The sequence below is a fragment of the Macaca nemestrina genome, chromosome 2, assembly GCF_043159975.1.
Source record: "Macaca nemestrina isolate mMacNem1 chromosome 2, mMacNem.hap1, whole genome shotgun sequence".
Classification (NCBI taxonomy): Eukaryota; Metazoa; Chordata; class Mammalia; order Primates; family Cercopithecidae; genus Macaca; species Macaca nemestrina.
The window spans coordinates 200,751,682-200,776,564 of NC_092126.1; the positions used below are offsets into that span (position 1 = coordinate 200,751,682).

At 35.9% G+C, this 24,883-nt stretch overlaps 1 protein-coding gene across 4 annotated transcripts in view; it reads left to right on the forward strand.

Annotated features, from left to right (window-relative positions):
- Nucleotides 1–24,883, forward strand: part of LOC105485564 (roundabout guidance receptor 1) — a 1,159,905-nt gene that overhangs the window by 1,037,650 nt on the left and 97,372 nt on the right. For all 4 annotated transcript variants that reach the window (XM_071092571.1, XM_071092572.1, XM_071092573.1 and 1 more), the window contains 3 exons: nucleotides 9,808–9,928; nucleotides 10,277–10,415; nucleotides 13,088–13,215. In XM_071092571.1, the coding sequence (XP_070948672.1) occupies nucleotides 9,808–9,928; nucleotides 10,277–10,415; nucleotides 13,088–13,215 (388 nt within the window). The remainder of the gene's footprint in view (nucleotides 1–9,807; nucleotides 9,929–10,276; nucleotides 10,416–13,087; nucleotides 13,216–24,883) is intronic.

Here is a 24,883-nt window from a genome sequence, read left to right on the forward strand (position 1 = left end):
AATTTGTAAAATCTAGGTACTTTTTGCAGTTTAATTGAAAGCTGACTAATCTGGGTATAATTATTTTATAGCCTAGAAGAAAAAGCAAAATCTTATAAATATTAGTATACAATCTGTTTTCCTTAGTTTCATCCATCTGGGGGTACAGTGCTGTCATTTTGTGTTTTGAGTTCGTATTAGACTGGTCTTGAGTTAAAGACAAGTTTACCTGATGGCCTGTGGATGCACAGCGTGAAACCAGATCATATCTAATCCAGAGACTTGAGTGGGAAGTCATTAAAATAATGCATTTCTCCTTCCTCCTTTTCCTTCCGCTCCTCCTTCCCCTTTCTCTCTCTTTTAGGTCCCCGTGAACCAGAATAAAATAGGAATAGAGCGAGGTAACAAATTTTGGGAAAATGAATAAAAAATCAATAGCTTTTATAAAAAATACAAAGATCAAAAAATCTTTAATAAACTTTGCTAACCAAGAAGAACCATGACTTGGCTGAGGTTTATTGTTTATTTAATCTAAAATAAAACATTTGCTTTGATATTTAATATAAAATCATTTTGTCATAAATGCATAGAATTTTAAAATTATTTTATGAGATTAGTACAAATAAATATATAAAATACACATTTTTATAGAATATATAAAAACGAATTTCTTGAAATTTGTTCTTACACTTAAGAGAAGTATTGGTCACTAGATCAGTAAGTATAAGTTGCTCTCTATCAATGATTTTTTTATGGTGATGGTTTTGAATTGATTTATCAACAATTTACATTTTTATCTAATACCTAACTACATTAAAATTTAGGTCTTAAAGACAAACAGCAAAATTATTAATGTGTATGTTCAGAAATATAATTTATCTGGATTTGATATTAAAGCATAGTTAATAAAAACATGAAATTATTTAATAAGAGATGTAGTTTTTTAAATTAATCTTTTTGCAGTACCTACCTGGGAATATGACAAAGAAATATTATAAAATAAGAAATATTGTATTTTCTTTTATATTGTATAATATCTGAATTTTATGAGTTATTTTTACTTGATTATATATTTTTAGGTTACTAGGATACTTTTGAGATTGATTATCCAATTCTTTGTCTATCATTTATACAAAATAATTATGGTACTAGCAATGCTTTTGCTTAATTAGAATGCAATAAAGCATGATTATTTTTGAGAAATAGGATGGCATGCATTAGACAATATGAATGCTTTAATCTGAACTAACATTAAAGGCTGATATTATTCTTGCAGCCAGATTGGAAAGTAATGGGTATTACTTTGCCTCCTCTTATTCTCTGCACCCTCCTCAGACAAGTTATTTTTTTCTGGATTGTTACTGTTGTTGTTGTTGTTGTTGTTGTTGTTATTGTTAATTTGATGCCAAAATTTAGAGAAATAAAAGTCGATATTGTTGTGACTCTTCTTCATATGTTTCTGTTGAAAGGCGTCCTTAGGGACCATCTAAAACTGTCCTGCAGCTGATTTCACCAAGCGGAATGTCTGGGGGCTATGACTGGCCATCTGGGTTACCTGCATCTCATTGTTGTTAAGAAGCCATGCCAGGCACTTCTGTAGTTCACAACAGCTTGCTCTCTATTCTGTAGGTCAAAGATCCAGGCAGAATTGACAGCATTTCTATGAAGAGATATTCTGCACAAGGAGAGTTAGTGGTGAATTGTTTAAGGATGATACACTAGACTGTAATTCAAAACCTCTCATCTCACTTACTTTGCAAAACGAATCAAGTTTTTTTTCTGAAAAAATAATTTCTAAACTCAGGTGCTTTAGACAACTTCATTCTTCAGGTAAATCCCACTTGTCAAGCCCTTACTACTGTAAATGAATATTTTCAAGCCTTTAATCTTTTCAAAGATTATAAAAATTTAGTACTGCATAATTGCTTATTGGTATGATGATACCTATGTGTGTCTTATCTGTGTTAGTTGAAACATATTTCTCTTTTAGCATTATAAATCAATATTCTATTATTCATTGTTTTGATGTATTTTTAAATAGTATTTTTAGTAAAGCACAGATTTTGCATGTAAAATATATTAAAGGAAAGGAGATAAATTCTATGACAGTTTGGTGGTTAGCAATTTGAAATCATCTTTGAAGCCCTTAATATAATTAGCGGTTTTGTTTTTGGTCTGTTGAATTCAAGTCACATTAGGTTAATGTAATTAAAAGCAGAAAAGAATTTGTGTAGCCAAACTAGTTAATTAGCTCCAGTCTGTTTAGTGTGTTAACCTAGAGGTGTATGGATAACATTGTGGGGGTGATGTCTGGAAAAAAAAAAAAAAATTCCTGTGTAACAGATACTGCAAATCATCTGACTTGCTTTAGGGTAGAAAATGAAGACATCGCAAGGAGTTCATTTTAAGTTCATCTTTATTTCTGATTGTGAGCACTGATTTCAGGGTAAGCTGTATACTCTAGAATAACCCAATCAAAAAACTTACTGAATTTATGTTTTAAAAGGGAACTGAATGAAAAAAGTTTACTGAATTTACTTTTTTAAAGGCAGTATATTTCTTTGTGTGCAAAGGTAAAGTTTTTTTTTTTGTATTCTGGAAATAAGAATACTGATGCTAGTTTTTCCATGCTAACCAGAGACATAAAATGGTTTTCTTCACCTTTGGTAGAAAAGCTACATCTTAAACCTGATTATTCTCTATAATTATTCAGTAAACACTTCAGGCAGGATTTCCTACTGCTCAGAGAAGCCTTTACCCCTAAGAAAAGTAGTCTTTTCTAGTTTTCTACAGGGAAAATTCCTGGTGTATAAAAATCATATATATTAAACACATCAAGAATTTTTACATTTTTATGTCTCTAAAACATTTTTTAAACTTGAGACTATTACAGAGAAAAGTAGAAAGTTTAAATATATTTAAACTTTAAAATTCTTTATCTTCTTCTCCTCTCTCCTCTGTCTCTTTCCCAAAAAGGAGCAAGACCAGTGGGACATTTTTTTGTTTTGCTTTGCTTTCATCAAGTATGTATATAGCTAAGGGCCTCTTCAAGCACTGTCTAGAGCTTATGGAAATGTGGTCTTCTAATGTGGTTACTATTGTGGGCTGGTAAGGTATATGGTAATGAGGAAGGAAGACCTCTGCCTTGAATTTTTGACACAGGCTAAATGCCAGCACATTGTCTGAAACTTTAACATGTTCTGCTTCTCCATTACCCGGATTATCTTAATTGAAGCAGTGCTGCAGCAGTTCAGTGTTTAACATTGTGTCTGTTCATTACACAAACTAGTTTTTGATAGGTTTACAATTCAGCTGTCAAATCCAGCCGCAGGAAGAGACTTGCCAAGAAATATTTCAGCTTATTTTAAATAGTGCTATTTTCACATTTGTAGTGTTTTGTTTGTGTTAGACATATTTTTCTTCCCTATGTAGACGGAGAAAATGTTCATTTTTGGCTTACATAGGGGCACCACAGTTTAAAATGTACAAACTCACCCTAAATTCACAATCAGTATTTTTATATAACTCAACATAAAATGTTGATTTCTTTTTGCTTTTATGTCTGTGTGTGACGGAGTCTCACTCTGTCGCCCAGGCTGGAGTGTAGTGGCACGATCTCGGCTCTCTGCAACCTCTGCTTCCCAGGTTCAAGCGATTCTCCTGCCTCAGCCTCCAGAGTAGCTGGGACTACAGGCATGTGCCACCACACCAAGCTAATTATTTATTTATTTATTTATTTTAGTAGAGATGGGGTTTCACCATGTTGGCCAGGCTGGTCTCAAACTGTTGACCTCAGGTGATCCACCCGCCTCGGTCTCCCAAAGTCCTGGGATTACAGGCATGGGCCACCGCACCCGGCCAAAATGTTGATTGTTACTAGGAGGCACTGCTTGAAAGTGTGTTATATTCAATCAGGGTCATAGTACTATGTCATTTTTCTGTTCTTTTGTTTATTGAAATGAACAGCCCACCATGGATTCCATATTTGTGACCACTGAGAGTAGAATTACGGCCTTTTAAGGTCCATTTCAATATAGTCATTGACATAATGCCAAAATTAATTTGAATTTTTGGAAATTGAAAGCTGCCATTTTTCTTCTGTTTTTTAAGTTCATTTGCCCTACTCTGTGGTTTGTTCTTTCACTTTTACCAGTTTCTATCTCTGTCATCCCTGAGGCAGTAAGCCTTGGTGAGGCTTGTTTATTTTTTATTTTTTGTAACATCTCCTTTGGGGTCCTTAACCATTATTGTCAGTGAGTATATAACAGAATGTTGTATTTTATAATGAAATTGGTTTGTTGATGAGGTGGGAAATTTATGGGGGAGAGTATTTATACGAATCTGGGAAATTTAAGCAGTTTTTCCTTAAATACAACAAGTATTATTTGTATTATCTAATTGTATCCCTTCCTTCCTTTTGTCATTTGAATCCAGCATTTATTCTTAGTCCAGAACTGGGTCTTTAGAACACAGTTTCTCAATCCCTGCATTATTGACAGTTTGAGTCAGATAATTCTTTGATATGTATTTCTGGCGTCTACTTATTAGATACCAGTAGCACCGCCCCCCACCCCCACACTCTTCAGTCCTCCAATCCCACACCAAGTTCTGACGACAGAATGTGCCTGCAGGCATTGCCAGGTATCTCCTGGGAGAGGGGAGGTGATTGCCTCCATTGAGAACCACTGCTTTGGATGAGATAATAATGATCTACAAAGCCTAACATTTACTTGTTTCTAAGTCTTAGGCTGTGTCCATGCAAATATATATTTTCCTGATGAAACCAGTGGAAGTCGCTTTAGTAATTACAGTCATGCATTGATTAATGACAGGGATACGCTCTGACAAATGCATTGTTAGGTGATTTGATTGTTGTGTGGCCATGATAGGGTTTACTTACAAACCTACGTGGTATGGCCTGTTACACACCTAGGCTATACGATATACCCGATTCCTCCTAGGCCACAAACCTGTACGGTATGCTACTGCATTGAATACTGTAGGCAATTCTAACACAACGGCAAGTTTTCATGTCTCTAAATCTATCTAAATGTAGAAAAGGTGATGCATTGGGGAACGATCTTACAACGGCTGCAACATCACTAGGAACTTTTCAGCTCCATTATAATCTTATGGGATCGTCATCATATATGAGGTTCATCCTTAACTAAACCTTATTATGTGACCTATAATTGTAATTTTAATAAAAAGCGACTGGATTTAGCCTAAGGAAGGAATATTGTTTTTTATTAGACAGATCAAAAACAATATTGAATCATTAACTGCATATGTGTAATAAATAATTATAATAATAATGTGCAGGCATTTTCTAAGGGCTTCTTATGGTTTATTTCATAATCTTCATAATATCCTTACAGTTCTATATTAATAGGATTTCCATTTTAGAGTTGAAAAGCAGAGATACAGAGGAACTCATATCTTGGCTAAAGTTACACATATATAATAAAAAGTAGCCTGACTCCAGAGCCCATGCTCACTTTGCTTTCCTAAGTATATGTATCTGAAAATTTATCTAGGATTTAGAAATCTTTTTTAAAAATGTTACGTTTTCGTATATATTTTGTTGTCTTTGGGCTTTACCTAGGTAATTTTGGTAAAGAATACCTTGAGTAGACAAACAAAGGTGCTATTTAGTTGACCTTACTTAGTCATTGATGATTAATATCTCTGCTATTGTTACAAAAAGTGCATTTTTCTCATTAAAAGTGTTTTGAAATTTTAATATTTTTCAGGCCTTGAATTTGTTTTATATTTTTGCATTGATATGAAAGTTTTACATGTATGAACACTGTGTAACCATATGCTTTTAGTCATATTATGTTACTAATGAAAACAGGTTTTCATGATGCTTAATTTATCCAATAACATTTCTTGTAGAAAAATTTGACAGAGTAAACAAACTCCAGCTTTGTTTACTTACAAAGAATAGAGAAAGTATTTGTAAAATGCCTGGTGGGTTACTTTCAATTTACACAGCCAATGTGATTTAGTTGTAAAAGATGGCTATAAAATAAATTTTGATTGAAAAGAAACAGTTTTTCTATCTATATTCAATACCAAACACATGATATGGGCTCAGAATAGATCTGATAGATTTAGTGACACAATTTTTTCCATGATTAAGTCAAGTGTAATATGTAATTGGAGCTATAGTAACAGGGTATATACTACGAAGTCCTTGGGCCTTTATACCTCTCTTTGAATTTTGGTTTACCTCAGCTATTGTTTCCTCCCATTCATCTCGAAATCGGAATTTTTTCATGTCTGTGGATCTCCTGGCAGTCCCCTCATTACTCTTGTTAACTAAATCTCCCTCCTTCTCCATTTGTATGGATTCTTTCAACATATAATAGCATTGGGCTGTCATATATAATGTTAATTGGTGCCCCACGTGTGCATAAGCAAGTTGATTTAAAACTCTACATTCCCAAGTATTTAAGATGTGTAAAAGTGAATTAGTACTATATTATACTGAAGCTGTAGAAATAAATCTACACTGTTGCAAGTTATTTATATGTTTTTTGTTTTTTTTTTTTGTTTTGTTTTGTTTGTTTTGTTTTGTTTTGTTTTTTGAGACGGAGTCTCGCTCTGTCGCCCGGGCTGGAGTGCAGTGGCCGGATCTCAGCTCACTGCAAGCTCTGCCTCCCGGGTTCACGCCATTCTCCTGCCTCAGCCTCCCGAGTAGCTGGGACCACAGGCGCCGCCACCTCGCCTGGCTAGTTTTTTTGCATTTTTTAGTAGAGACGGGGTGTCACCGTGTTAGCCAGGATGGTCTCGATCTCCTGACCTCGTGATCCGCCCATCTCGGCCTCCCAAAGTGCTGGGATTACAGGCTTGAGCCACCGCGCCCGGCCTATTTATATGTTATTATCCTTTGACTCACAATTTTTCTATGTATTTGAATGTCTTAAAATTGTCCTTAAAGCCTTACATTTTATAGTAGATAAAAAAACATTGAACACTTACTCACTTTTAAAACAAAGAGAATGTTAAATTATGTGTTTGTTTCCTCTTATTTTGGTATATCTTTTATGTATCGTTGTATAATTCTTTCAGCAATAAACTTGTCTCCTAAATATCCAGAGACTTCAAGGTTAGATTCTGAGGCATAACAAGAGGCTCGGTATGCTATCCAAAGTTATAGAACTAATAAAGAAACATCTAGCTACACCTCAGCTCACTTAACTTCCACTTCAGATATTGGATTTTTCGTCTTCCTCTTTTCCTGTAATAATTTTGTTTCCTTAAGGTTTTTGGAAGTGCTTATGCGAGTGTTCCAAAATCAGTGCATGAAAGGTTACAAAAGTTCTTAGGAAGATTTTGATAAGATGATACTCAAATTGTTCTGGACCTCAAGAACTCAAGTTTTTTAAACTCAAGTTTATCAAACATTAAGATAATAAGGATGTGAGCTGTGCATTTATTTTTATTTGTATAACGCATATAGCCAAAGACACATATCTTACCTAAAGTCTTCACCTTGTTCCAACTTGTTGTGCGACATTGCACAAGTCATTTCCTCCCACACAATTTTTACTATTTACAACGCGTTGTAACAGGGGCTCCCATGAGGAATTACATGTGCTCCTCTGCTTCAGTGCTCACACTAAGGTCAGGGGACTGACACTTGGAAGCATAATTAAAACATGTTGTTACAGTGCGCATACCAGAGGTATGTGGGAGGAGAGGTTGTACTTTTCTGAGCCTCTGTTCCCTTTAGTGAAAAGTGAGGTTATTTTAACACTTCCCCACACAGTCTCACAGCAGGGTTATGATAAAGACAGAAATTTAAATGATATATTAAAATGACTTTATGAAACATAAGATCATTAGCAATATAAACCAATAGCCTTAAGTTGGGTATACGTTTAAGAATCCCACTTTGCTACCTTCCAAGGAAATAACTGCACATATGAGAAAAGTGTATACAAAAAGAATGCTGATTTCAGTGCTGTTCATAAGTGGGAAGAATGAGATATCTATATTACCTGGCACTGATATCTTAAATATCTATCAGTAGGGGGATAGCTAGGTAAAATGTCATAAACCCAAACACTAGAATTGTGTGTAGCCATGGAAATTGATGCTGAGGATCTGTGTAAAATTTCTTGAACATTTAAAATATAAAAATGCCTCATACTGTTGAAAATGCAGATTACAAAACAGCATATATAACATTATTCTACTTTAGGAAAATTATGTGTATGTATATATGTTTATATGTGTATGTGTATATATAAACACATTCACTGTAAATGTGTATCTCTGTATATGCATGCGTGTATGTGAGTGTGTATGTATACACACATAATTGAAAGACGAATGTTCAAAAGTACTAACACTAACGTGCATTTTTTGTGTGACATTTTCTTTATATTTCTCTATTTGAAAATGTAAGTATGAAAAAATAAAACAATTTAATATATCTTATAACTGTTATAAACCTTATAGAAATATTTTAACTTGGATAACAGACTAACAATAGTAGTTTACATTCAACAACAGTATTTTGAGTGACTACTGTGTGCAGGCATTGTTCTGGGTATGAGAGACAGAATGATGAATGATGCAGAGAAAAATCCCTGGATGGTAATCTGGAGCAGGCTGATCATTTCTTTATGATGCTACTGAAAAAAAATCAAGTTCTAAACCCACAAAAATTAAAAACTTTGTTAATGTTTTGTTTCCTCTAGTATTTAAAGACTTGGCCAGAATACTTAGTTTGGATGCCTTGATTAAAATAAATCCATTTAGGCATTCAAAACTGTGAAGGGACCTCACCTTTACAAAGCAGTAGTTTCAATGAACTCCTTAATGTATTATGAAAAAAATGTGCTTAGATGTTTCCCTCCCTTCCTCCCCTGCTCCTTCCGTCCCTTCCTCCCTCTCTCCCTGCCTCCCTTCCTTCCTTCTTCCTTCTTCCTTTATCTAGTTGGTAACTATGAGGTAAAAACCTCTATGAATAAACCTTCTGGAAATTGTCCCTAATGAAACCTTTCTAAGATCAGGACATTGTAGATATTCGTGGGTAATTGAACTCAACTCTCATCCAAAAGCGTGTTAAATTAAGGATAGTCCAATCTTAATTCATGTTTAGTTTCAGTCAACTTCTTGTACTGTATGCCTGATAACATTTGAAATTAATTTGCATTCAATTATATGTTCAAGAGTGTACCCAAATGTGTCGTTCCTGATGATTTATTGGGACCTATTCATTCTCTGCTTCCCAAGTCCCCAAAACCAGCTTGGGTGGCAGCAACATCACGTTTTTAAGGAAATGACAGGTTCTACTATGTTTTCGCAATGAAGATACATTCCTTTAAAGCAACTCTGGCAAATTAAGTTATTAGAGACATTTTAGTTAATTCATATAATGCTGGAATACATTTTCTTGAAATCACTTATAGCTAATATATATTTCAATATTAGTTATAGTCATATGGTATTAAAAATTTTATTTTTCCTCTTGCTAACCAAATTATTCACGCAATTTTTTGTGGTTTTTCACTTAACTAAATAATATGAAATAACTTGGCCGAGTGGGCAACAAGTTTCTAGCTATACAGAATATAACTTTACATGAAATGTAAGTAAAGAGAAACATTTTTGCTTTTTTTATATTGTACCTTTGGAGTCAGTTCTCTTTAAGGTTACTACCTAAAAATAGCAAATACTACACATTAGCTGTTTGGTGTAATTATGCTTTGATGTATATGCTTAGAAAGTAGTCTTCATTTGTGAAGCCCTCTGTCAGGTAAACATACCTGAAGCAATTTTAATAGTATTCATGTGAAACTTTTTTTTAAGATACGAGGAGGAAAACTCATGATCACTTACACCCGTAAAAGTGATGCTGGCAAATATGTTTGTGTTGGTACCAATATGGTTGGGGAACGTGAGAGTGAAGTAGCAGAACTAACTGTTTTAGGTAAGTGCAATTTTATTTAATCTTCTTCCTGAAAAATAGATCTCTTATCATTTTGTATCTGTATAGAAGGGAGAAAGAAATATTGTTAAGCCAAGTATTTTTGTGGGGTGGGTAGAAAGAGGAGAGAAGAAATCAGGAAAGCAGCCTGAGATAAAATAGCCAAAGATGTGGGAGGAGGACTGGGAGGAAGCACTAAACCTAGGGAGAAGCTTCTAGAATGAGCGGACTCTGTGGAATAATTTCCTCACTAATATTTAAATTAAAAATATACTCTTACTGAACTCCTAAAGTGTTTTTCAGCTGGTTCATTTTAAAATTTTACCTTAAGGCAGCTCTTTTTAATTTTAGAGAGACCATCATTTGTGAAGAGACCCAGTAACTTGGCAGTAACTGTGGATGACAGTGCAGAATTTAAATGTGAGGCCCGAGGTGACCCTGTACCTACGGTACGATGGAGGAAAGATGATGGAGAGCTGCCCAAATCCAGGTACGCATCAGAGTTTCGTGATGTGATTTATCAACTCAGCATTTCTACGTTTTTCATCACATCATCTCCACATCCAGGCCATTAGAATAGTCCATTCTAGAATCCTCTATCAGGGGCCAGATACAATACTGGAGATAATTAGAAACAGGAAGTTGCTATCCTGCTTTCTCTGAGGCTTTCAGAGAAGAACTGTGCATTCATGACCCTGGGCTGCACAGGGAACCCTTGTAAAATGTGATATTCTTTAATATCACAGGTTTCTCTTCTGTTCAGCCAAATGACAGTTAATACTAATTTTTTGGAATGGTAGTAGGCAGGAAAGGGAGGAAAGATACAGCATTAAGGATGTGTCCATGAGCCAATTAAAAATCAGGTTTCCTTTTCCTCAGCTAAAATATCACCAGGGAATGGTAGGAGAGGTCAGAGTTTCTTGATATCTGTCAAGTCCTTAAATTGGCCAGGAGCAGAGATGCACGAATCAGGGAGCCTTAGGGAACAAGCCAATAAAATAAAGGCTTTCAGGTATTGTCAGTGGACTGTCTTCTCCAGTATGTTCACTCATTCAGCAAACATGTGTTGAGCCTTCTCTCTAGGTGTTGGGATTACAGTAGTGGTTTAGACATAGTTTCTGCTCTCAAGGAGCTCAGAAAATGAAATGTATTGATAGACACAGAATAACAATATCAAGCTGATATGGTTTGACTCTGTGTCCCCACCCAAACCTCACCTTGAATCATGAGATTCACGTGTTAAGAGTGGAACCAGTTGGAGATGATTGAATCATAGAGGTGGTTTCCCCCATGCTGTTCTTGTGATAGTGAGTGAGTTCTCATGAGATCTGATGGTTTCATAAGTGTCTGGCATTTCCCCTGCTGGCACTTATTCTCTCTCCTGTCGCCCTGTGAAGAGGTGCCTTCCGCCGTGATTGTAAGTTTCCTGAGGTCTCCCCAGCCATGTGGAACTGTGAGTCAATTAAACCTCTTTCCTGTATAAATTACCCAGTTTCAGGTATTTCTTCATAGCAGTGTGAGAACGGACTAATACACAAGCTCTTTTGTCACATAAAGGTAAACCTATGCCAGCTCAGAGGAGGGGATTTGAATTTCAGAGAGAGTTCTCAAAGAAACATGACACATAAGTAACGTCTTGAAAAATATGTATCAGTCTGATAAGGAAGAAGAGAAGAATATTCCAGGAAATAGGTTATTACAACATAGACACAAGCTGAGAAGGAATGTCATATCTTTTGAGTGGCATAAAGTTTAGCATGGCTAGGGCATAGGACTTATGATGAGAAGTTATGAGATATCAGGTTGAAACTAAGAAGGGCTTTGTGTAATGAATTTCTAATAATATATGCACATTGGTGAGCCACGAGTGTTAGTATAAATAGATTTACCCTTTAGAAAAATTAATTTTGTTGGCCGCATGCAGTGGCACACACCTATAATCCGAGCACTTTGGGAGGCCGAGGTGGGCAGATCATTTGAGGTCAGGAGTTCGAGACCAGCCTGGTCAACATGGTGAAACATCGTCTCTACTAAAATACAAAAATTAGCCAGGTGTGGTGGCACATGCCTGTAATACCAGCTGCTCGGGAGGCTGAGGCAGGAGAATTGCTTGAGCCTGGGAGGCGGAGGTTGCAGTGAGTGAGCCGAGATCGCATCATTACACTTCAGCTTGAGTGGCAGAGTGTGACTCCATGTCCAAAAAATAATAAGAGGAAAAATTAATTTTGTTAGCACTATGGGTGTTACATTATTCTGGGGAGAGGCTAATGGCAGGGACACAATTTTTGTGGTTGTCCGGGTCAGCGATGTAAACTGTCTGAACTGGGAGGTGAGATGGAGACAGGGCTCCACAGTAAAGAGAAATTTCTAAGACTAAAATGACAAATTGGAGGAGCAGCTGGTGAAAGAAGATACGTAATGTGTTAAGGAAAGGAGTTGGTTTATGTTAGGGGAAGAATGGAAATTTTATTTAATACATTAAATACTAGGTGCCTATGGAATATGATGTCTAATTATTAGTTAGAAATCCAAATTTGGAACTTAGATGAATTAGGGATAACTTAACTCAGGGAGATCATGTAGAGTAAAAAGAGGACTAAAGTGAAAGTTCAAGGAAAACCCAACATTTAAGGGGAGGGAATATGAGGCAAGACAAGTGAACTTGAAAATGAAACTGGGTTCAAATTTCAACTCTGCCACCGAACTAGATGAGGACCTAGGCCAAGTTGCCTTACCTCCTATACCTCATTTTCCTCATCCAAAAAATGGAGGTGAGCATAACAGTTATTTCATACCATTGTTATAAAAACTTAGAAAGTTAAAATCTATAAAACATTTAAAGTCTGGCAAATGATAAGAATTTAATTAATGGTCACTATCTTTTTGTTTTAGTGTGACCATAGGAGCTTGAGGAAATAAGTAAATAAATGCCAACTTTACCCCAAAATGTTCTTTTAGAAAGTAGTTTAATATGTTAGTCCACATAATTATAAAAACAAGCTTTTCTTCTGCCAGCTGACTTAGAGGAATACCACATTTTACTCTTTGTTTTAAATTATCAGAAAAAGAATATGGCATGTGCTTTGAAGCATTGTGTATATAATGATGAGATCTTTCAAGTAGAAAGTCACTTAACTGTGCTTTCTTTTGTTATGTCATTAGATATGAAATCCGAGATGATCATACCTTGAAAATTAGGAAGGTGATGGCTGGTGACACGGGTTCATACACCTGTGTTGCAGAAAATATGGTGGGAAAAGCTGAAGCATCTGCTACTCTGACTGTTCAAGGTAGGCATTGGGGACGTCTTTGTTTCGGTGGTTTGAACATGCAAAACATAATGCTGACAACTGAAGAAAATATTATGTATAGGACTGTGTTACATATAGACTTTAAGTATTGCTCTAAATAATGTATTTCAAACATATTTAAAGAACACATATTGTTTTGCCTATGGGAGCTCTGTAAGTGTTACAGGGAGTTGAATTAAATGTTCAAAATTGTGTTCAAAATTGAATTAAATGTTCAAGATAGTTCAAAAACTATCTTGGTCAAGTAGAGGCGAAGAATGTGCTTTAAACTCCAGGTCTTCAAACATAGAACCCTTCTAATCTTTTAATTAAATGACAGCTTTCTGTCTTGGAGGAAACTTTGTCTTTGGAGGAAAACAAATCTTTCATTACTTCAAGATCATCCACTTTCAAGGGCCTGTACAATTTGTAACAGAAAAGGAAGATTCTATTACTCTTTAGAATGTAGGGTTCATTGAATAGGGACTTTGCCATTGTTTTATGTGCACGGAGTGCTTGCATCATAACAAACACTCAATAAATATCAGCTGATTCAATGAATTGCACTTGTACTTTGCTAATTTTGATACAGATTTATTATTTAGTATCATATGATCCCAAGTGGATGCTGTGTTCTATGGCTACCAGGTTTTTGAAAGTCAAAGTCACATCTTAAGCTGATAGGAGGAAATGGATCTGTCACCTCTTTTCCATCCATAATCCAGAACTTTTTCATTCTCATAATCCCATTTTGTTTTTCTCTGTGATGTCATACTGATGATTTCTCAGTATATCTCATTTGAGAACTTTCCCCTATTTTTTTTTTCTTTTTAAGTAGCAAGTTGTTGATCATGGAATTTCAGAGGCAATGACCTTTAAAAAAACATTTTATTGGTTGGGGAAAAAATTCCTGTTTTGACAGTATATATAGTAAATGGAAGTTCTGGCCATAAACCATTTAGCTTGTTTTGAGTCTTAACATTAGCAACACTTGATGTTGTCATCTTTTCTGAACACTGTCTCTTCTAAGACTATTTAGGAAAAAAAGGTGGCTTTTGAGGGAGCGCTTCTACTGTGGGCTTTGTACAAAAGAGCCTTGTGGGCTTTTTACACTAGAAAAAAAAGAGTAAAGAATATTTCCTTCCTGTCTCTAAAGCCATTATGTCCCACTTTGGGGTTTTTAGCTCAATCTCATAAAAAACAAAAGGAAAAAAAGAAAGATCAAGAACAAACATTGAGTTTCTAAGGCCAAGACTACTTCTTTTTAATCTAAGTTAGACTTGAGCTCCAAGTAAGGCTAAAACTAAGAAAAGAAAACCTCTTCACATTTACAGAAAGCAGAAATTTAAGAGGTGTCAAATCCAAGTTCGAAAGCCCTCCAGAAGGAGTGAAAGTAGCCAGGATGAATACAAGACATGAAAAGGTGTGTCTATCTCCAGGCAATTGTGATAAGGAGGTTGACTGTCTATTACGTTAGTCAGTGAAATGTGTTTCACTTTGTGTTTTCAAGTACTTTACCTTGGTAGCCTGATGCTTTTATAACTAGCAGCTATTCTGCTGAGTATGCAGTAGACAGTGAAATCACAATGGAGTTTCTTCCTGCAATTTTAAACTCAGTTACAAAACTCATTCAGCCTTCAGTTTTCCATATGGAAATCTTGCTCTCTAAGCCTTGGTTTCAATGGAAATTGGCACAAATGATCAAATCCAGAAACTACTGGAATTTAGAATTTCTCATTTCAGCTGTGTTGTGTTTTCTATAAATGTTTAAAAGATCTGTGTATAGTTAAGGATATATTATTCAATATTAAAATAAAATATGCCTATTAACATCACTGTTAAAACATCTTTAACATGCTAGAATAATAAACACACTATGTTAAACAAAGTAACATGATTCCCAACTCCAAAAGATAACTAAGAAAAAAACATTCCAAGGAAACCTGAGCAGATATGCCTTTTTTCATCTTTTGAGATTGAATGTAGAAAAACACCAGTTACTACAAAGGAAGCTAATCAGAATCGAAGCCATTTGGTAGCAGGAAATAATTAAAGTTAAAAAATTCAGTAGTGTAATTGTATTGTTAAAAAGCTTTCTGTGTTTTGTGTACAGCTCATTTTTAACAGACAGTGTTGCAGTCAGTATGAGGTTAAACGTAATCTTTCTCTCCCTCCCACCTCATACAATGAGTATTTAATTTGTATCATTGATGTTAAGCCAATAAAGCCCTGTGATGCAGGTAGAAGTTGTGGGAATAAATTACCTTACATAAGGGTGGCCATTTGATTTTCAACCCCAGCACAGATGCAATTAATTCCAGCATCTTAAAAAGAACCCTGATTTGAGAATTTTTTTTTTTTTTTTTTGCCAAGGTCTTCTTGTAATCCTAAATTCTGCTGTTTTCTAGACTATATGTCTTTAAGTATTCCTCTCTTGACTCTAGGGGTTTCCATGACTTTTCTACTTGTGTACTCATCATGGTTCTTTCATGGTACTGGACATGTAGTAGGCACTTTATCTAATACATTCTTATTAAAATTTGAAATGTGAATATGCATTTCAAACGTCTGCTTGAATGGTAGAAATAGCACAGGGGCCGGGCACTGTGGCTCACACCTGTAATCTCAGCACTATGGGAGGCCAAGGCAGGCAGATCACCTGAGGTAAGGAGTTCGAGACCAGCCTGACTAACATGGTGAAACCCTGTTTTAACTAAAAATACAAAAAATTAGCTGGGCATGGTGGCATGTGGCTGTAATCTCAGCTACTCTGGAGACTGAGGCAGGAGAATCGCTTGAACCTGGGAGGTGGAGATTGCAGCGAGCTGAGATTGCACCATTGCACTCTAGCTTGGGCAATAAGAGCAAAACTCTGTCTCAAAAAAAAAAAAAAGAAAAGAAAAGAAATAGCACAGGGACATCCTAGGGAAAACTCAAGCAGCTTCCAGTGGCTTTGATTCTGAGTGCCAACAGTATGCTCCATTTGATCACATTTGAAGAGATTACCATTTATGAATGATGCTGCCTTATGACCTGTGTTTGAAAGAGCACAGTAATTGTTTTACTGTCTGTCTGTATCTCAATGTCATGTTGTATACCTTAAATATATACAATGAAATGTATTTTTAAAAGGAATGGAGGTGAAAAGGGAACAGAGTAAAATCTAGGGCTAGACACTGTTTCTTAAACTTACCTGAAGTTAATTTTATACAGATTATCAGGCATGGCCTATAGAAAATCCAATTTAGGAGATCTGGGTTGGAGTACAGAAATTTCTTTTTATTTTTAAACAAGCAACTTCACAAACCTCAGGAATGAGGAGTTACTTGATGAACTGACAGCAAGAATAGAAGACTTTTTAAAAATGTCTTTATAATTGGAGACTTACAGAGGTAGAAGAAGTATGTTAAAGACAATGGTATAGCTCAGAGAATGGACATTGGAATCAGACAGAATTTAGTTGAATCATGATTCTCTTATTTACTACTATGTAACCTAGAAGAGTTTACATAAATTTCCTGAGACTCAGTTGACCCATATGTAAAATGGACAGAGTAATACCAACCTTTATATAAGGATATTTAACATATTATCTGTTACACAGTAAATATTTTGTAAGTAAAGAGCATTATACTTACAAGTGTTATTATTGATAGCTTTATTGCTTAATTTCAATAATTATTATCTGGTAAGAAAAATCGTAGCTTTAGATAATTCTAGATAAGTGGCTTTTCTATTGCAAATGAAGAATCTGGAGTACTAATACTGTCATGACAATTTATTATGTAACACATTATTAAAGACATTTCTCAAATATAAAGCATTACATTTTCATTTTTTAAAACCTTTGTTGGAAGGTTGAGGCAGGAGGAATGCTTGAGGCCAGGAGTTCATGACTCTATCTCTACAAAAAATAACTTTAAAATCAATCGTGCATGCTGGCATGCACCTGTAGTCCCAGCGACTTGGGAGGCTGAGGCAGGAGGACGGCTTGAGTCCAAGGGTGGGAGGTTGCAGTGAGCTGTGAACCCCATCCTTGCACTCCAACCTGGTTGACAGAGTGAGACCCTGCCTCTAAAAATAAAACAAAAATAAAAATCCTTATGGGCTATTATAGTAAATGTGTTGGATTTTGCTAGTGCCAGTGAAGCTAGACCTAGATATGTATTGAAGTTTTGCAAAATAAGTAGATAAATTATTGAAATTTATGACCATTTTGGAAGAAAAATTAATCAAAAAGATGGCATTACATGTGCATTGGAGTGTTATTGTTATGGAAGAACATTCAGCCAAGGGTTTTTTGTCACAATTTCCATTCCATTATCTCTAAGAGTGACTGTTTTCTAATTTTTTAGATTCTCAGTACCTCACTTTCTCCCTGTAAAATAATGGTGCTTCCTCACAATTCATACAGAGACTAGTAAGATTATCCATGAGCAAATATCCTCAAAAACGTCTTTATCTCCTTAATGATCATTCCAAAACATGGATGAAATATGAGGTTGCACCCTGTTAATAGAAAGTAGTTGCATCACTAAAACCTGCATCATATCTGGAGTGACATTTGTGGGATTACTTGTTCCTGGCCAGTGGAATGCCAAAGTCAACTTAAAATATTGAATCAAGTAAGATATTGATTACTTAGTAATGCAGGTTTTATTTGACTTAGGAAAGAGGCAAACTGTAATAAAATTTTGGTGATATTAGAAAGTTTGGGCTAAAAATATATTTTTCCAGGGTTTAGGCAATAAAAAGAAGATCCTGATCCCTTTAACTTACGTATTGGTATTTATGGTATACCGATATTGGTACATTATCGAAACTCATTGTCAGAATGAGACCCAAAGGCTCAGCAGTCATGACCTATTGAAGAATCATTACTATTCCTTATCTGACCAATACCAAATGGTGAAACAATGCTGTTTGGGGTAATTACAACAGAGAAGTGTTTCTGCTTAACTTTTAGTTAGCCAGAAAATTCAGTACACCTGAACCTCACATCACATCATTTTCTAAACTAAGCAAAGGTTCATTACCTATAAATGTTAACCATCAGCGTTGTTACATCTGTACTTGGTGTTTTTCTGCATCCCTATTTCCCCTCCATAGGTATAACAGCTACATACCTTTCTTTTCAAGAAATCTTTTTGTGAACCTAAAACACACAAACAAAATCAAGCATCTTTTTAAAGACATATCACCTCTCTTTTGATTTATTACATTGTTCTAATTGAACTGTAGCATCTCAATTTGACAAGTGTTAGGATTGCTGGCTCCGTCTTGGTAGGAATGAATTTTTCACTGAAGTGGTATTTCGTGTTGCATAATGGCTCCACCTTTTAAGACAAAAAGATATATACTGCAGTGTTTATAACAGTTTTGTAGGCTGCGACATACCTATAAAAGGTAAAATCTAAGCAGAGCCAAACAGATGCATAGAGGCACCCTGCCACGTTTTTAAACAGGGTGTCATTGAAACCGCTAAAATGTATGCCTCCCCTTGGTATTCAAGAATGGTTGCAGGTTTGTTTTTATATTATTTTGCTATCTTAATCTAAATCTATTATGTATTTATTAGATGCTTACCAGGTGGGCCTTCAGGTTCTTCTTAGAATCAGATGATTGTCAAATTAAATTATTTTTTTTATTTTTGAACTAAAATGATTAAGTGAAAAAGAAAAGCGAATGCTTTACTCTTTATTCAAAGTAGACGTTAGGAAAAGCCTGGTGAATACAGCTTCAAAATACTTAAAAATGAAAAAAATTATATTTATTGAATTATTAATAACAAACCCTATAAAATTTATAACTTTCAGAGACAATCATGTTGGTCGCTTTTTAAATTATTCCATTTTTGAGGAGTGCTATTTCGAAAGAAAGATAAGTGATAAAGCCACATAGTTTAAAGTTTCAGTTTCTCCTGTTTCTGAGTTTGTCCTCAGCCTCTAAGATTTCTTATGATTCCTTGCTTCAGTGATACTCATTGCTTAAACAGGGCAAAGTAGATGGCATTATTAATCTTTCCACTCCTTTTGTAACTTCACAGATAAAGCAGCTCTTCTTACTGTCACAATTTCATTTCCAAAGTAAGTTTGTGCCTCTATCACCAGAGTGATCACGTTCCCATCGCAGTGTTCCTGTTTCCATCGGTCACAGGAAACCGAACCGAAACGGCCTGAAAACAGACTTCCATACACCAACCATTTCCCAAGCCGTCACCTTTTATCTCCCTGAGTTGAAATAGAAGAAAATCCAATCCCATTTTTGTTTGTCTCTCTCACAACAGGAACTAAAAGACACTTAGTCTTCTCATTTCTCTCGAGGCCGGAGTGTAGGGCCAGCCAGTCACAGGAAGCAGTACGTTTAGATCTCAGTTCACACCCCGCTCTACTCCTCTCCAGGCTTCTCACAGGGACGGGTCACTTTTTGAAGCTCTGTTCAAAGAAAAGGCAGGTGCCAAACATTGCCAAACCCGATGAGGCCGTGTTATCAGATGAATGGGATTTCTGTGAAATCCTAGTTCTTCTCTCATAAGAGCTTCTCCCTTTTTCTTCTCTTGATGTGAAGTCACTCTAGTCTCTCAACTTTATCAGCTGTTTTTTTAACTATAAAATACAGTATCACGAATTATGTTGCTGTTTCTTTAAATGTATTGCTGACATACAATAGGAATGTTAAAACATCAAAAGAATGCGCATTCTATTCTCTTCTGCAGAATTGTTGTTTTGTCTGATGCTTCTCCTAAGTATTAATGCCAACTGTGCAATGAAGGAGCGTAACACTTTCTCGTTAGGACTGATTAGCCAGTGACAGCTTCTGGGAGTCTGAGCCTTAAAAGTATGAGATTGACATGCAACAAGGGAGACACAAAGACGGAAAAAAAGACCCGTGCTGTCTTTTGCCTGACTTAATTGCTGCTAATGGGATGTTTCCTGGAGCCTCTCTCTTTGGTGCTAGTAAACTACATGCTTCAAAAGAGAAACTTCGGTGAAATATCTAGGACACTGCAGTTTATGATTGACCCCTATGTACTGTCCCAATGAACTCAGAGTTGAAGAGTAATTATAACTTTCAGTAAAACAAGAAGCAGCTGTCAGAGGTTTGTCTGAGCCTTTGAGCTTCTACTAACCCAGTCTGTAAGCATTCGTTCACAGAATATAATAGTGAAGAAGGGAAAATAAGAGCAGACCAGACATCAGAAGCTGAATCCCCTAATGTTCTTTATTTCACATGTTGGCAGTGCAACTGCAGACACACAGTCAGTCGACAGCTTGACTCTTTATCCTTCATGCTCCCACTTTCCCGTGTCTTATTCTTAATCAGTCATCACAAAATCCTACTTATTTTGCCTTTTACCTATTTCTCAACTCTTACCACCTCCCTTACCTTCTTATCATTGCTCCGTTTTAGGCCTTCATCATCTCTCTGGGAAACAATTAACTTCTAACCAGGTTCCTTGCCTCCACCTTGTCTCATAGAATCCATTCTTCACACAACAGATTAATCTACCTAAAAAGGCTGAGCGCGATGGCTCACGCCTTTAATCCCAGCACTTTGGGAGGCCAAGATAGGAGAATTACTTGAGCCCAGAAGTTCGAGACCAGCCTAAGCAACACAGTGAGACCCAGTGTTAAAAAATTTTTTTAAATACTTTTAAAAAGATTTTTAAGAAGATTGTCTACCTGAAACACAGTTCTAATTATATTAATTCCTTCCATAAATGACTTCCATGGACTTCCATGGTTCCCATCTCTCCACTTTTGATGATGCTAGCCTCCTTTCTTGCTACTCACTTTAGTATAATATGCTATATTCCTATATTTTTTTCATGTATACGCCACCATGTAGCTTAGCTCTGGGCTTTTTGTTATGTTGGCTCCTTGGTCTAAAATGCCCCAGCCCCACCTGCCCCATCTCCTACTCACTAATTACTCCTATTCTTGAACGTGGTTCACATAAGCATCCTCCAGCAAGCTTTTCAGACACTCCCCATCCGAGTGAGAGTTAGGTATTTCCCATTCACCTACCCACCGGATGCTACTACTGCCCTTAAGGGTATTTCAACGTCTGAACTGCTTGGCTATGAGTTCCTTAGGCACACACTTTGCTTACCTTGCTTTGTTAGTCTCATTGTTTACTGCAGTCTCAGAGGCAACCATTTTAGTTAGGGTCCTCCAGAGAAACACACTCAATGGCATCTATAGAGATAATAAGAGGAGATTAGAGGAGATTTATTATAAGTATTGGTATGAGGCATCAAGAATTCCCACCATCTGCCATCTGCAAGGTGAAGAACCAGCAAAGCAGGTGGTGTAATTCAGTCTAAGAGCAAAATTCAGACATCACAGGAGCAGGAGATGTGTGTCCCAGCTCCAGAAGAGATAGCACATTTGCCTTTCGTCTGCCTTTTTTCTACCTGGACCCTCAATGGATTGGATGACGCCAGCCCACGTTGGTGAAGGCATGTCTTCTTTACTCAGTTAACGGTATCAAATACTAATCTCTTCTGGAAACACCGTCACAGACGCTCCCAGAAATAACATGTTACACTCAAATGGACACATAAGATTAACCATCACAGAAACCTTGATGTTCTTGTGACATTTTCTGTGTGAGCGAATTACGCGCTCATCCTGATACATACTGGTTGTTGAATCCTAGATAAATCGTCTAACTTCTCTGAGATTAAGAGTTCTCATCTGTTGAAAAATGAGTGTACATGTAATACAAATATCAGTCAGCTAATAGGAAAATAAACTAATGAATAAAATAGTTAAGTTCCCAAGAAAGTGGGTTGTGGAGTATGGGGTGCTTAAGCAAATACAATTGTTGTTACAGTTTTTATGATTGTTGTTCTCAGCTTCTTCCAAAACAAAATTAAAAATTCATCAGATTCCTGTTAATTGTTATTTTGTCCATAGAGATTTGACATTTTTGATAACTGATTAATGTAAACTTTGGTTATTATTTTACTTTAACGTAATTATTATCCCTCCCTGCTATGTTCAGTGCTGCTAAATTTCCTGATAGAATGAATAATGTTGAATCCCATCACTGCCTGCTCCAAGTAGTCCGTATATTGGAACAATTGAATTAACTAAATATAAACAAATTTAGATATACCGTACTCAGAAATAACTTCAATATAATTTAGTCTGGAAAAAATGGATCAGAAGGCGTAATCCACAAAAAGAAATATGCATTTGATCATTTTCTAACATGTGAATTAGCAACTTTGAAAATAATCAAGATACATGCTAATCTTAATGTAACATACTATGCAAATGTATGACTGTCTTTTTGAGACAGGGTCTCCCTATGTCACCCAGGTTGGAGTGCAGTGGCACAGTCATGGCTCACTGCAGCCTTGAACTCCTGGGTTGAAGCAATCCTCTCCCTTCAGCCTCCCAAGTAGCTGGGACTACAGAAACATGCCACCATCCCCATCTAATTTCTTTTTTTTTTCTGGAAAGATGAGGTCTCACTATGTTGTGCAGACTCGTGTGTGTGTGTGTGTGTGTGTGTGCTTAATGAACCATTACACAATTATTTCCGATTGTAAAATTAAAATTTAGGTAAAAGTGAAACAATATAGCTTACTGTAGACTTTATTGCCAGTCGGGGATAAACTTTTTAAAACTTGCATTCAAAGGCACCTCTGGGGGAGAGAAGACCCACGTTGTAAATCTATGGTTTCCATCAATAGAGTTCACTGTTTAACTTTCTATCAGCATGTGAGATCTTTGTGTAAGAATCCTAGGACTTTTTGCAGCTTGTATGATAACTAGGCATAAAATAAATATTGAGAGAAAAAACTGGGTCCTTCAGTTCTGAATCTCCTTTATTTGATGTAGACTTCATTTAAATCATTTGTTGGAACAGTTTCCTTAAGTTGCTGATTTTAGAAAATCTGGCAATATAATAGTGCATTGTTTCTGACCATTAACGTGGTTATTTGAGTCAAAGCCAAAACTAATAGTATCAAGGGACCTTTTTGCAGAGTCAACTTAGGTTTAGTATAATCCAAGATCTTGGTTGAAAACTGTGAGTTCATCAACATTTTGATGAAACACATATTATGAGACCCCCCAAAGCTTTATTTGACAATTTTAAGAACCTTGATATGTGTGTGATGTTTTTGCCAGACTCTGACAAGACATAGCAGACTGGTTCTTTGGGGAATGATTCTTAATGACATGTGGCAGTAATCCACAAATGCCTACTAAAGTCACTAGTGCTACAGTGAGCAGTGCTTCAGGGGTTGGAGGATTATATATGTATAAAATGGTGGTAAATATATATATTAAACATATATATTGGATATACAAATATGTATATATACACATATGCAATGTAATATATATTTACCACTGCTTGTATGGATGGATACTCTTAATACTAACCTGAAGAGTCTTATTCAAAATACTACCTCTAAGGGATGTGTTGTGGAGGTTTGTGTGTGTTTCGTCTCCTTCTCCTCCTCATCCTCCTCTTTCTTGTTTATTTTGTAGTTAAAATAAGGATTTAAAATTTTTCAACTGAAGACTAGGGGGGCTGATGGGGAAAGAGATTTTATGGTAAAAAGAAAACTGAAAAAGACAAGATGTGATGGAAACCTTTGAAGAATCAGTATTGCCAGTTGAGCTCTTTGTGAGCAGGCTGAAAGTGGAATGCCATCAACCAAGAGATTTAATGAAGTCCCACTACAGAATTTAACAAGAGAGTGATTTGTGAGAATAACTCCCTCTCCTAACTGTTCTGATACAGTGGTGTAAATAGGATGCTAAGCACCACTCCTGCTGGGTTTTTTAATGCTGTTTCATTTGATTGAGACCCAGTAGCTTTTTGGCCTATGATTCTTTGCTGTTTTGTTTTGTTTTGTTTTGTTTCTCCCTAGAGGAATAAAGTAAAGAACTTCTTGTGTACCTATAGCTTAAAGAAACAGCCATTGTAACCCTAATGATTGCTGAATGTGTGGGATTCTCTTAGATTTCTTTCATCCACAAAAAAGGATTCTGGGTTTCTTTCAGTTATTTCAGAAAAACAGATATAAATCATAAAAGTTAATCAAAAGAAAGGCATTCACTTCATGGCCATCCTACAGAGAATTTGAAATGCTCTCTTCGTTGTGTACACCAGGCAAATATTTGAAGAAATAAGTAGAGCACTCAGGTACAAGAAATAATTGATACATAAGAAGATTCAGCAACAAATAATGACACAGCACCTCACTAGTAAATAGCACATCATAAGCCTTCCATTATGGTCTGAGTTTTACTGTGATTTATTCATCTACATAACAGTGGGTAAGGTTTTCTCGCTGCCCAGTTATATAGATGTATAACTGAGCAACTGTCTTTAGTAACCAAACTAACATTCTGAAATAATGGCATCAATGGGGAAAATGTAATTGACTTGTATGGCTATATCACGTCTCAACTGCTCAGACTGAGAATGAAATTTGGAGAAATAAATTACTTTTTTGCTCTTGTCATTGAGAGATAGCATTTTTTAAAATGTTCATTTTAACAACCTCACGTAACTTTAAGACTTGGAATTATTTTGTCAGAGTTAGTATCATTCAATATAAAAAAATTAATTCTAAGTTGATTCACATAATAGTTTGTATTTTATCCAGAATTGTTTGCACATTAAGTGATCAAGGTAT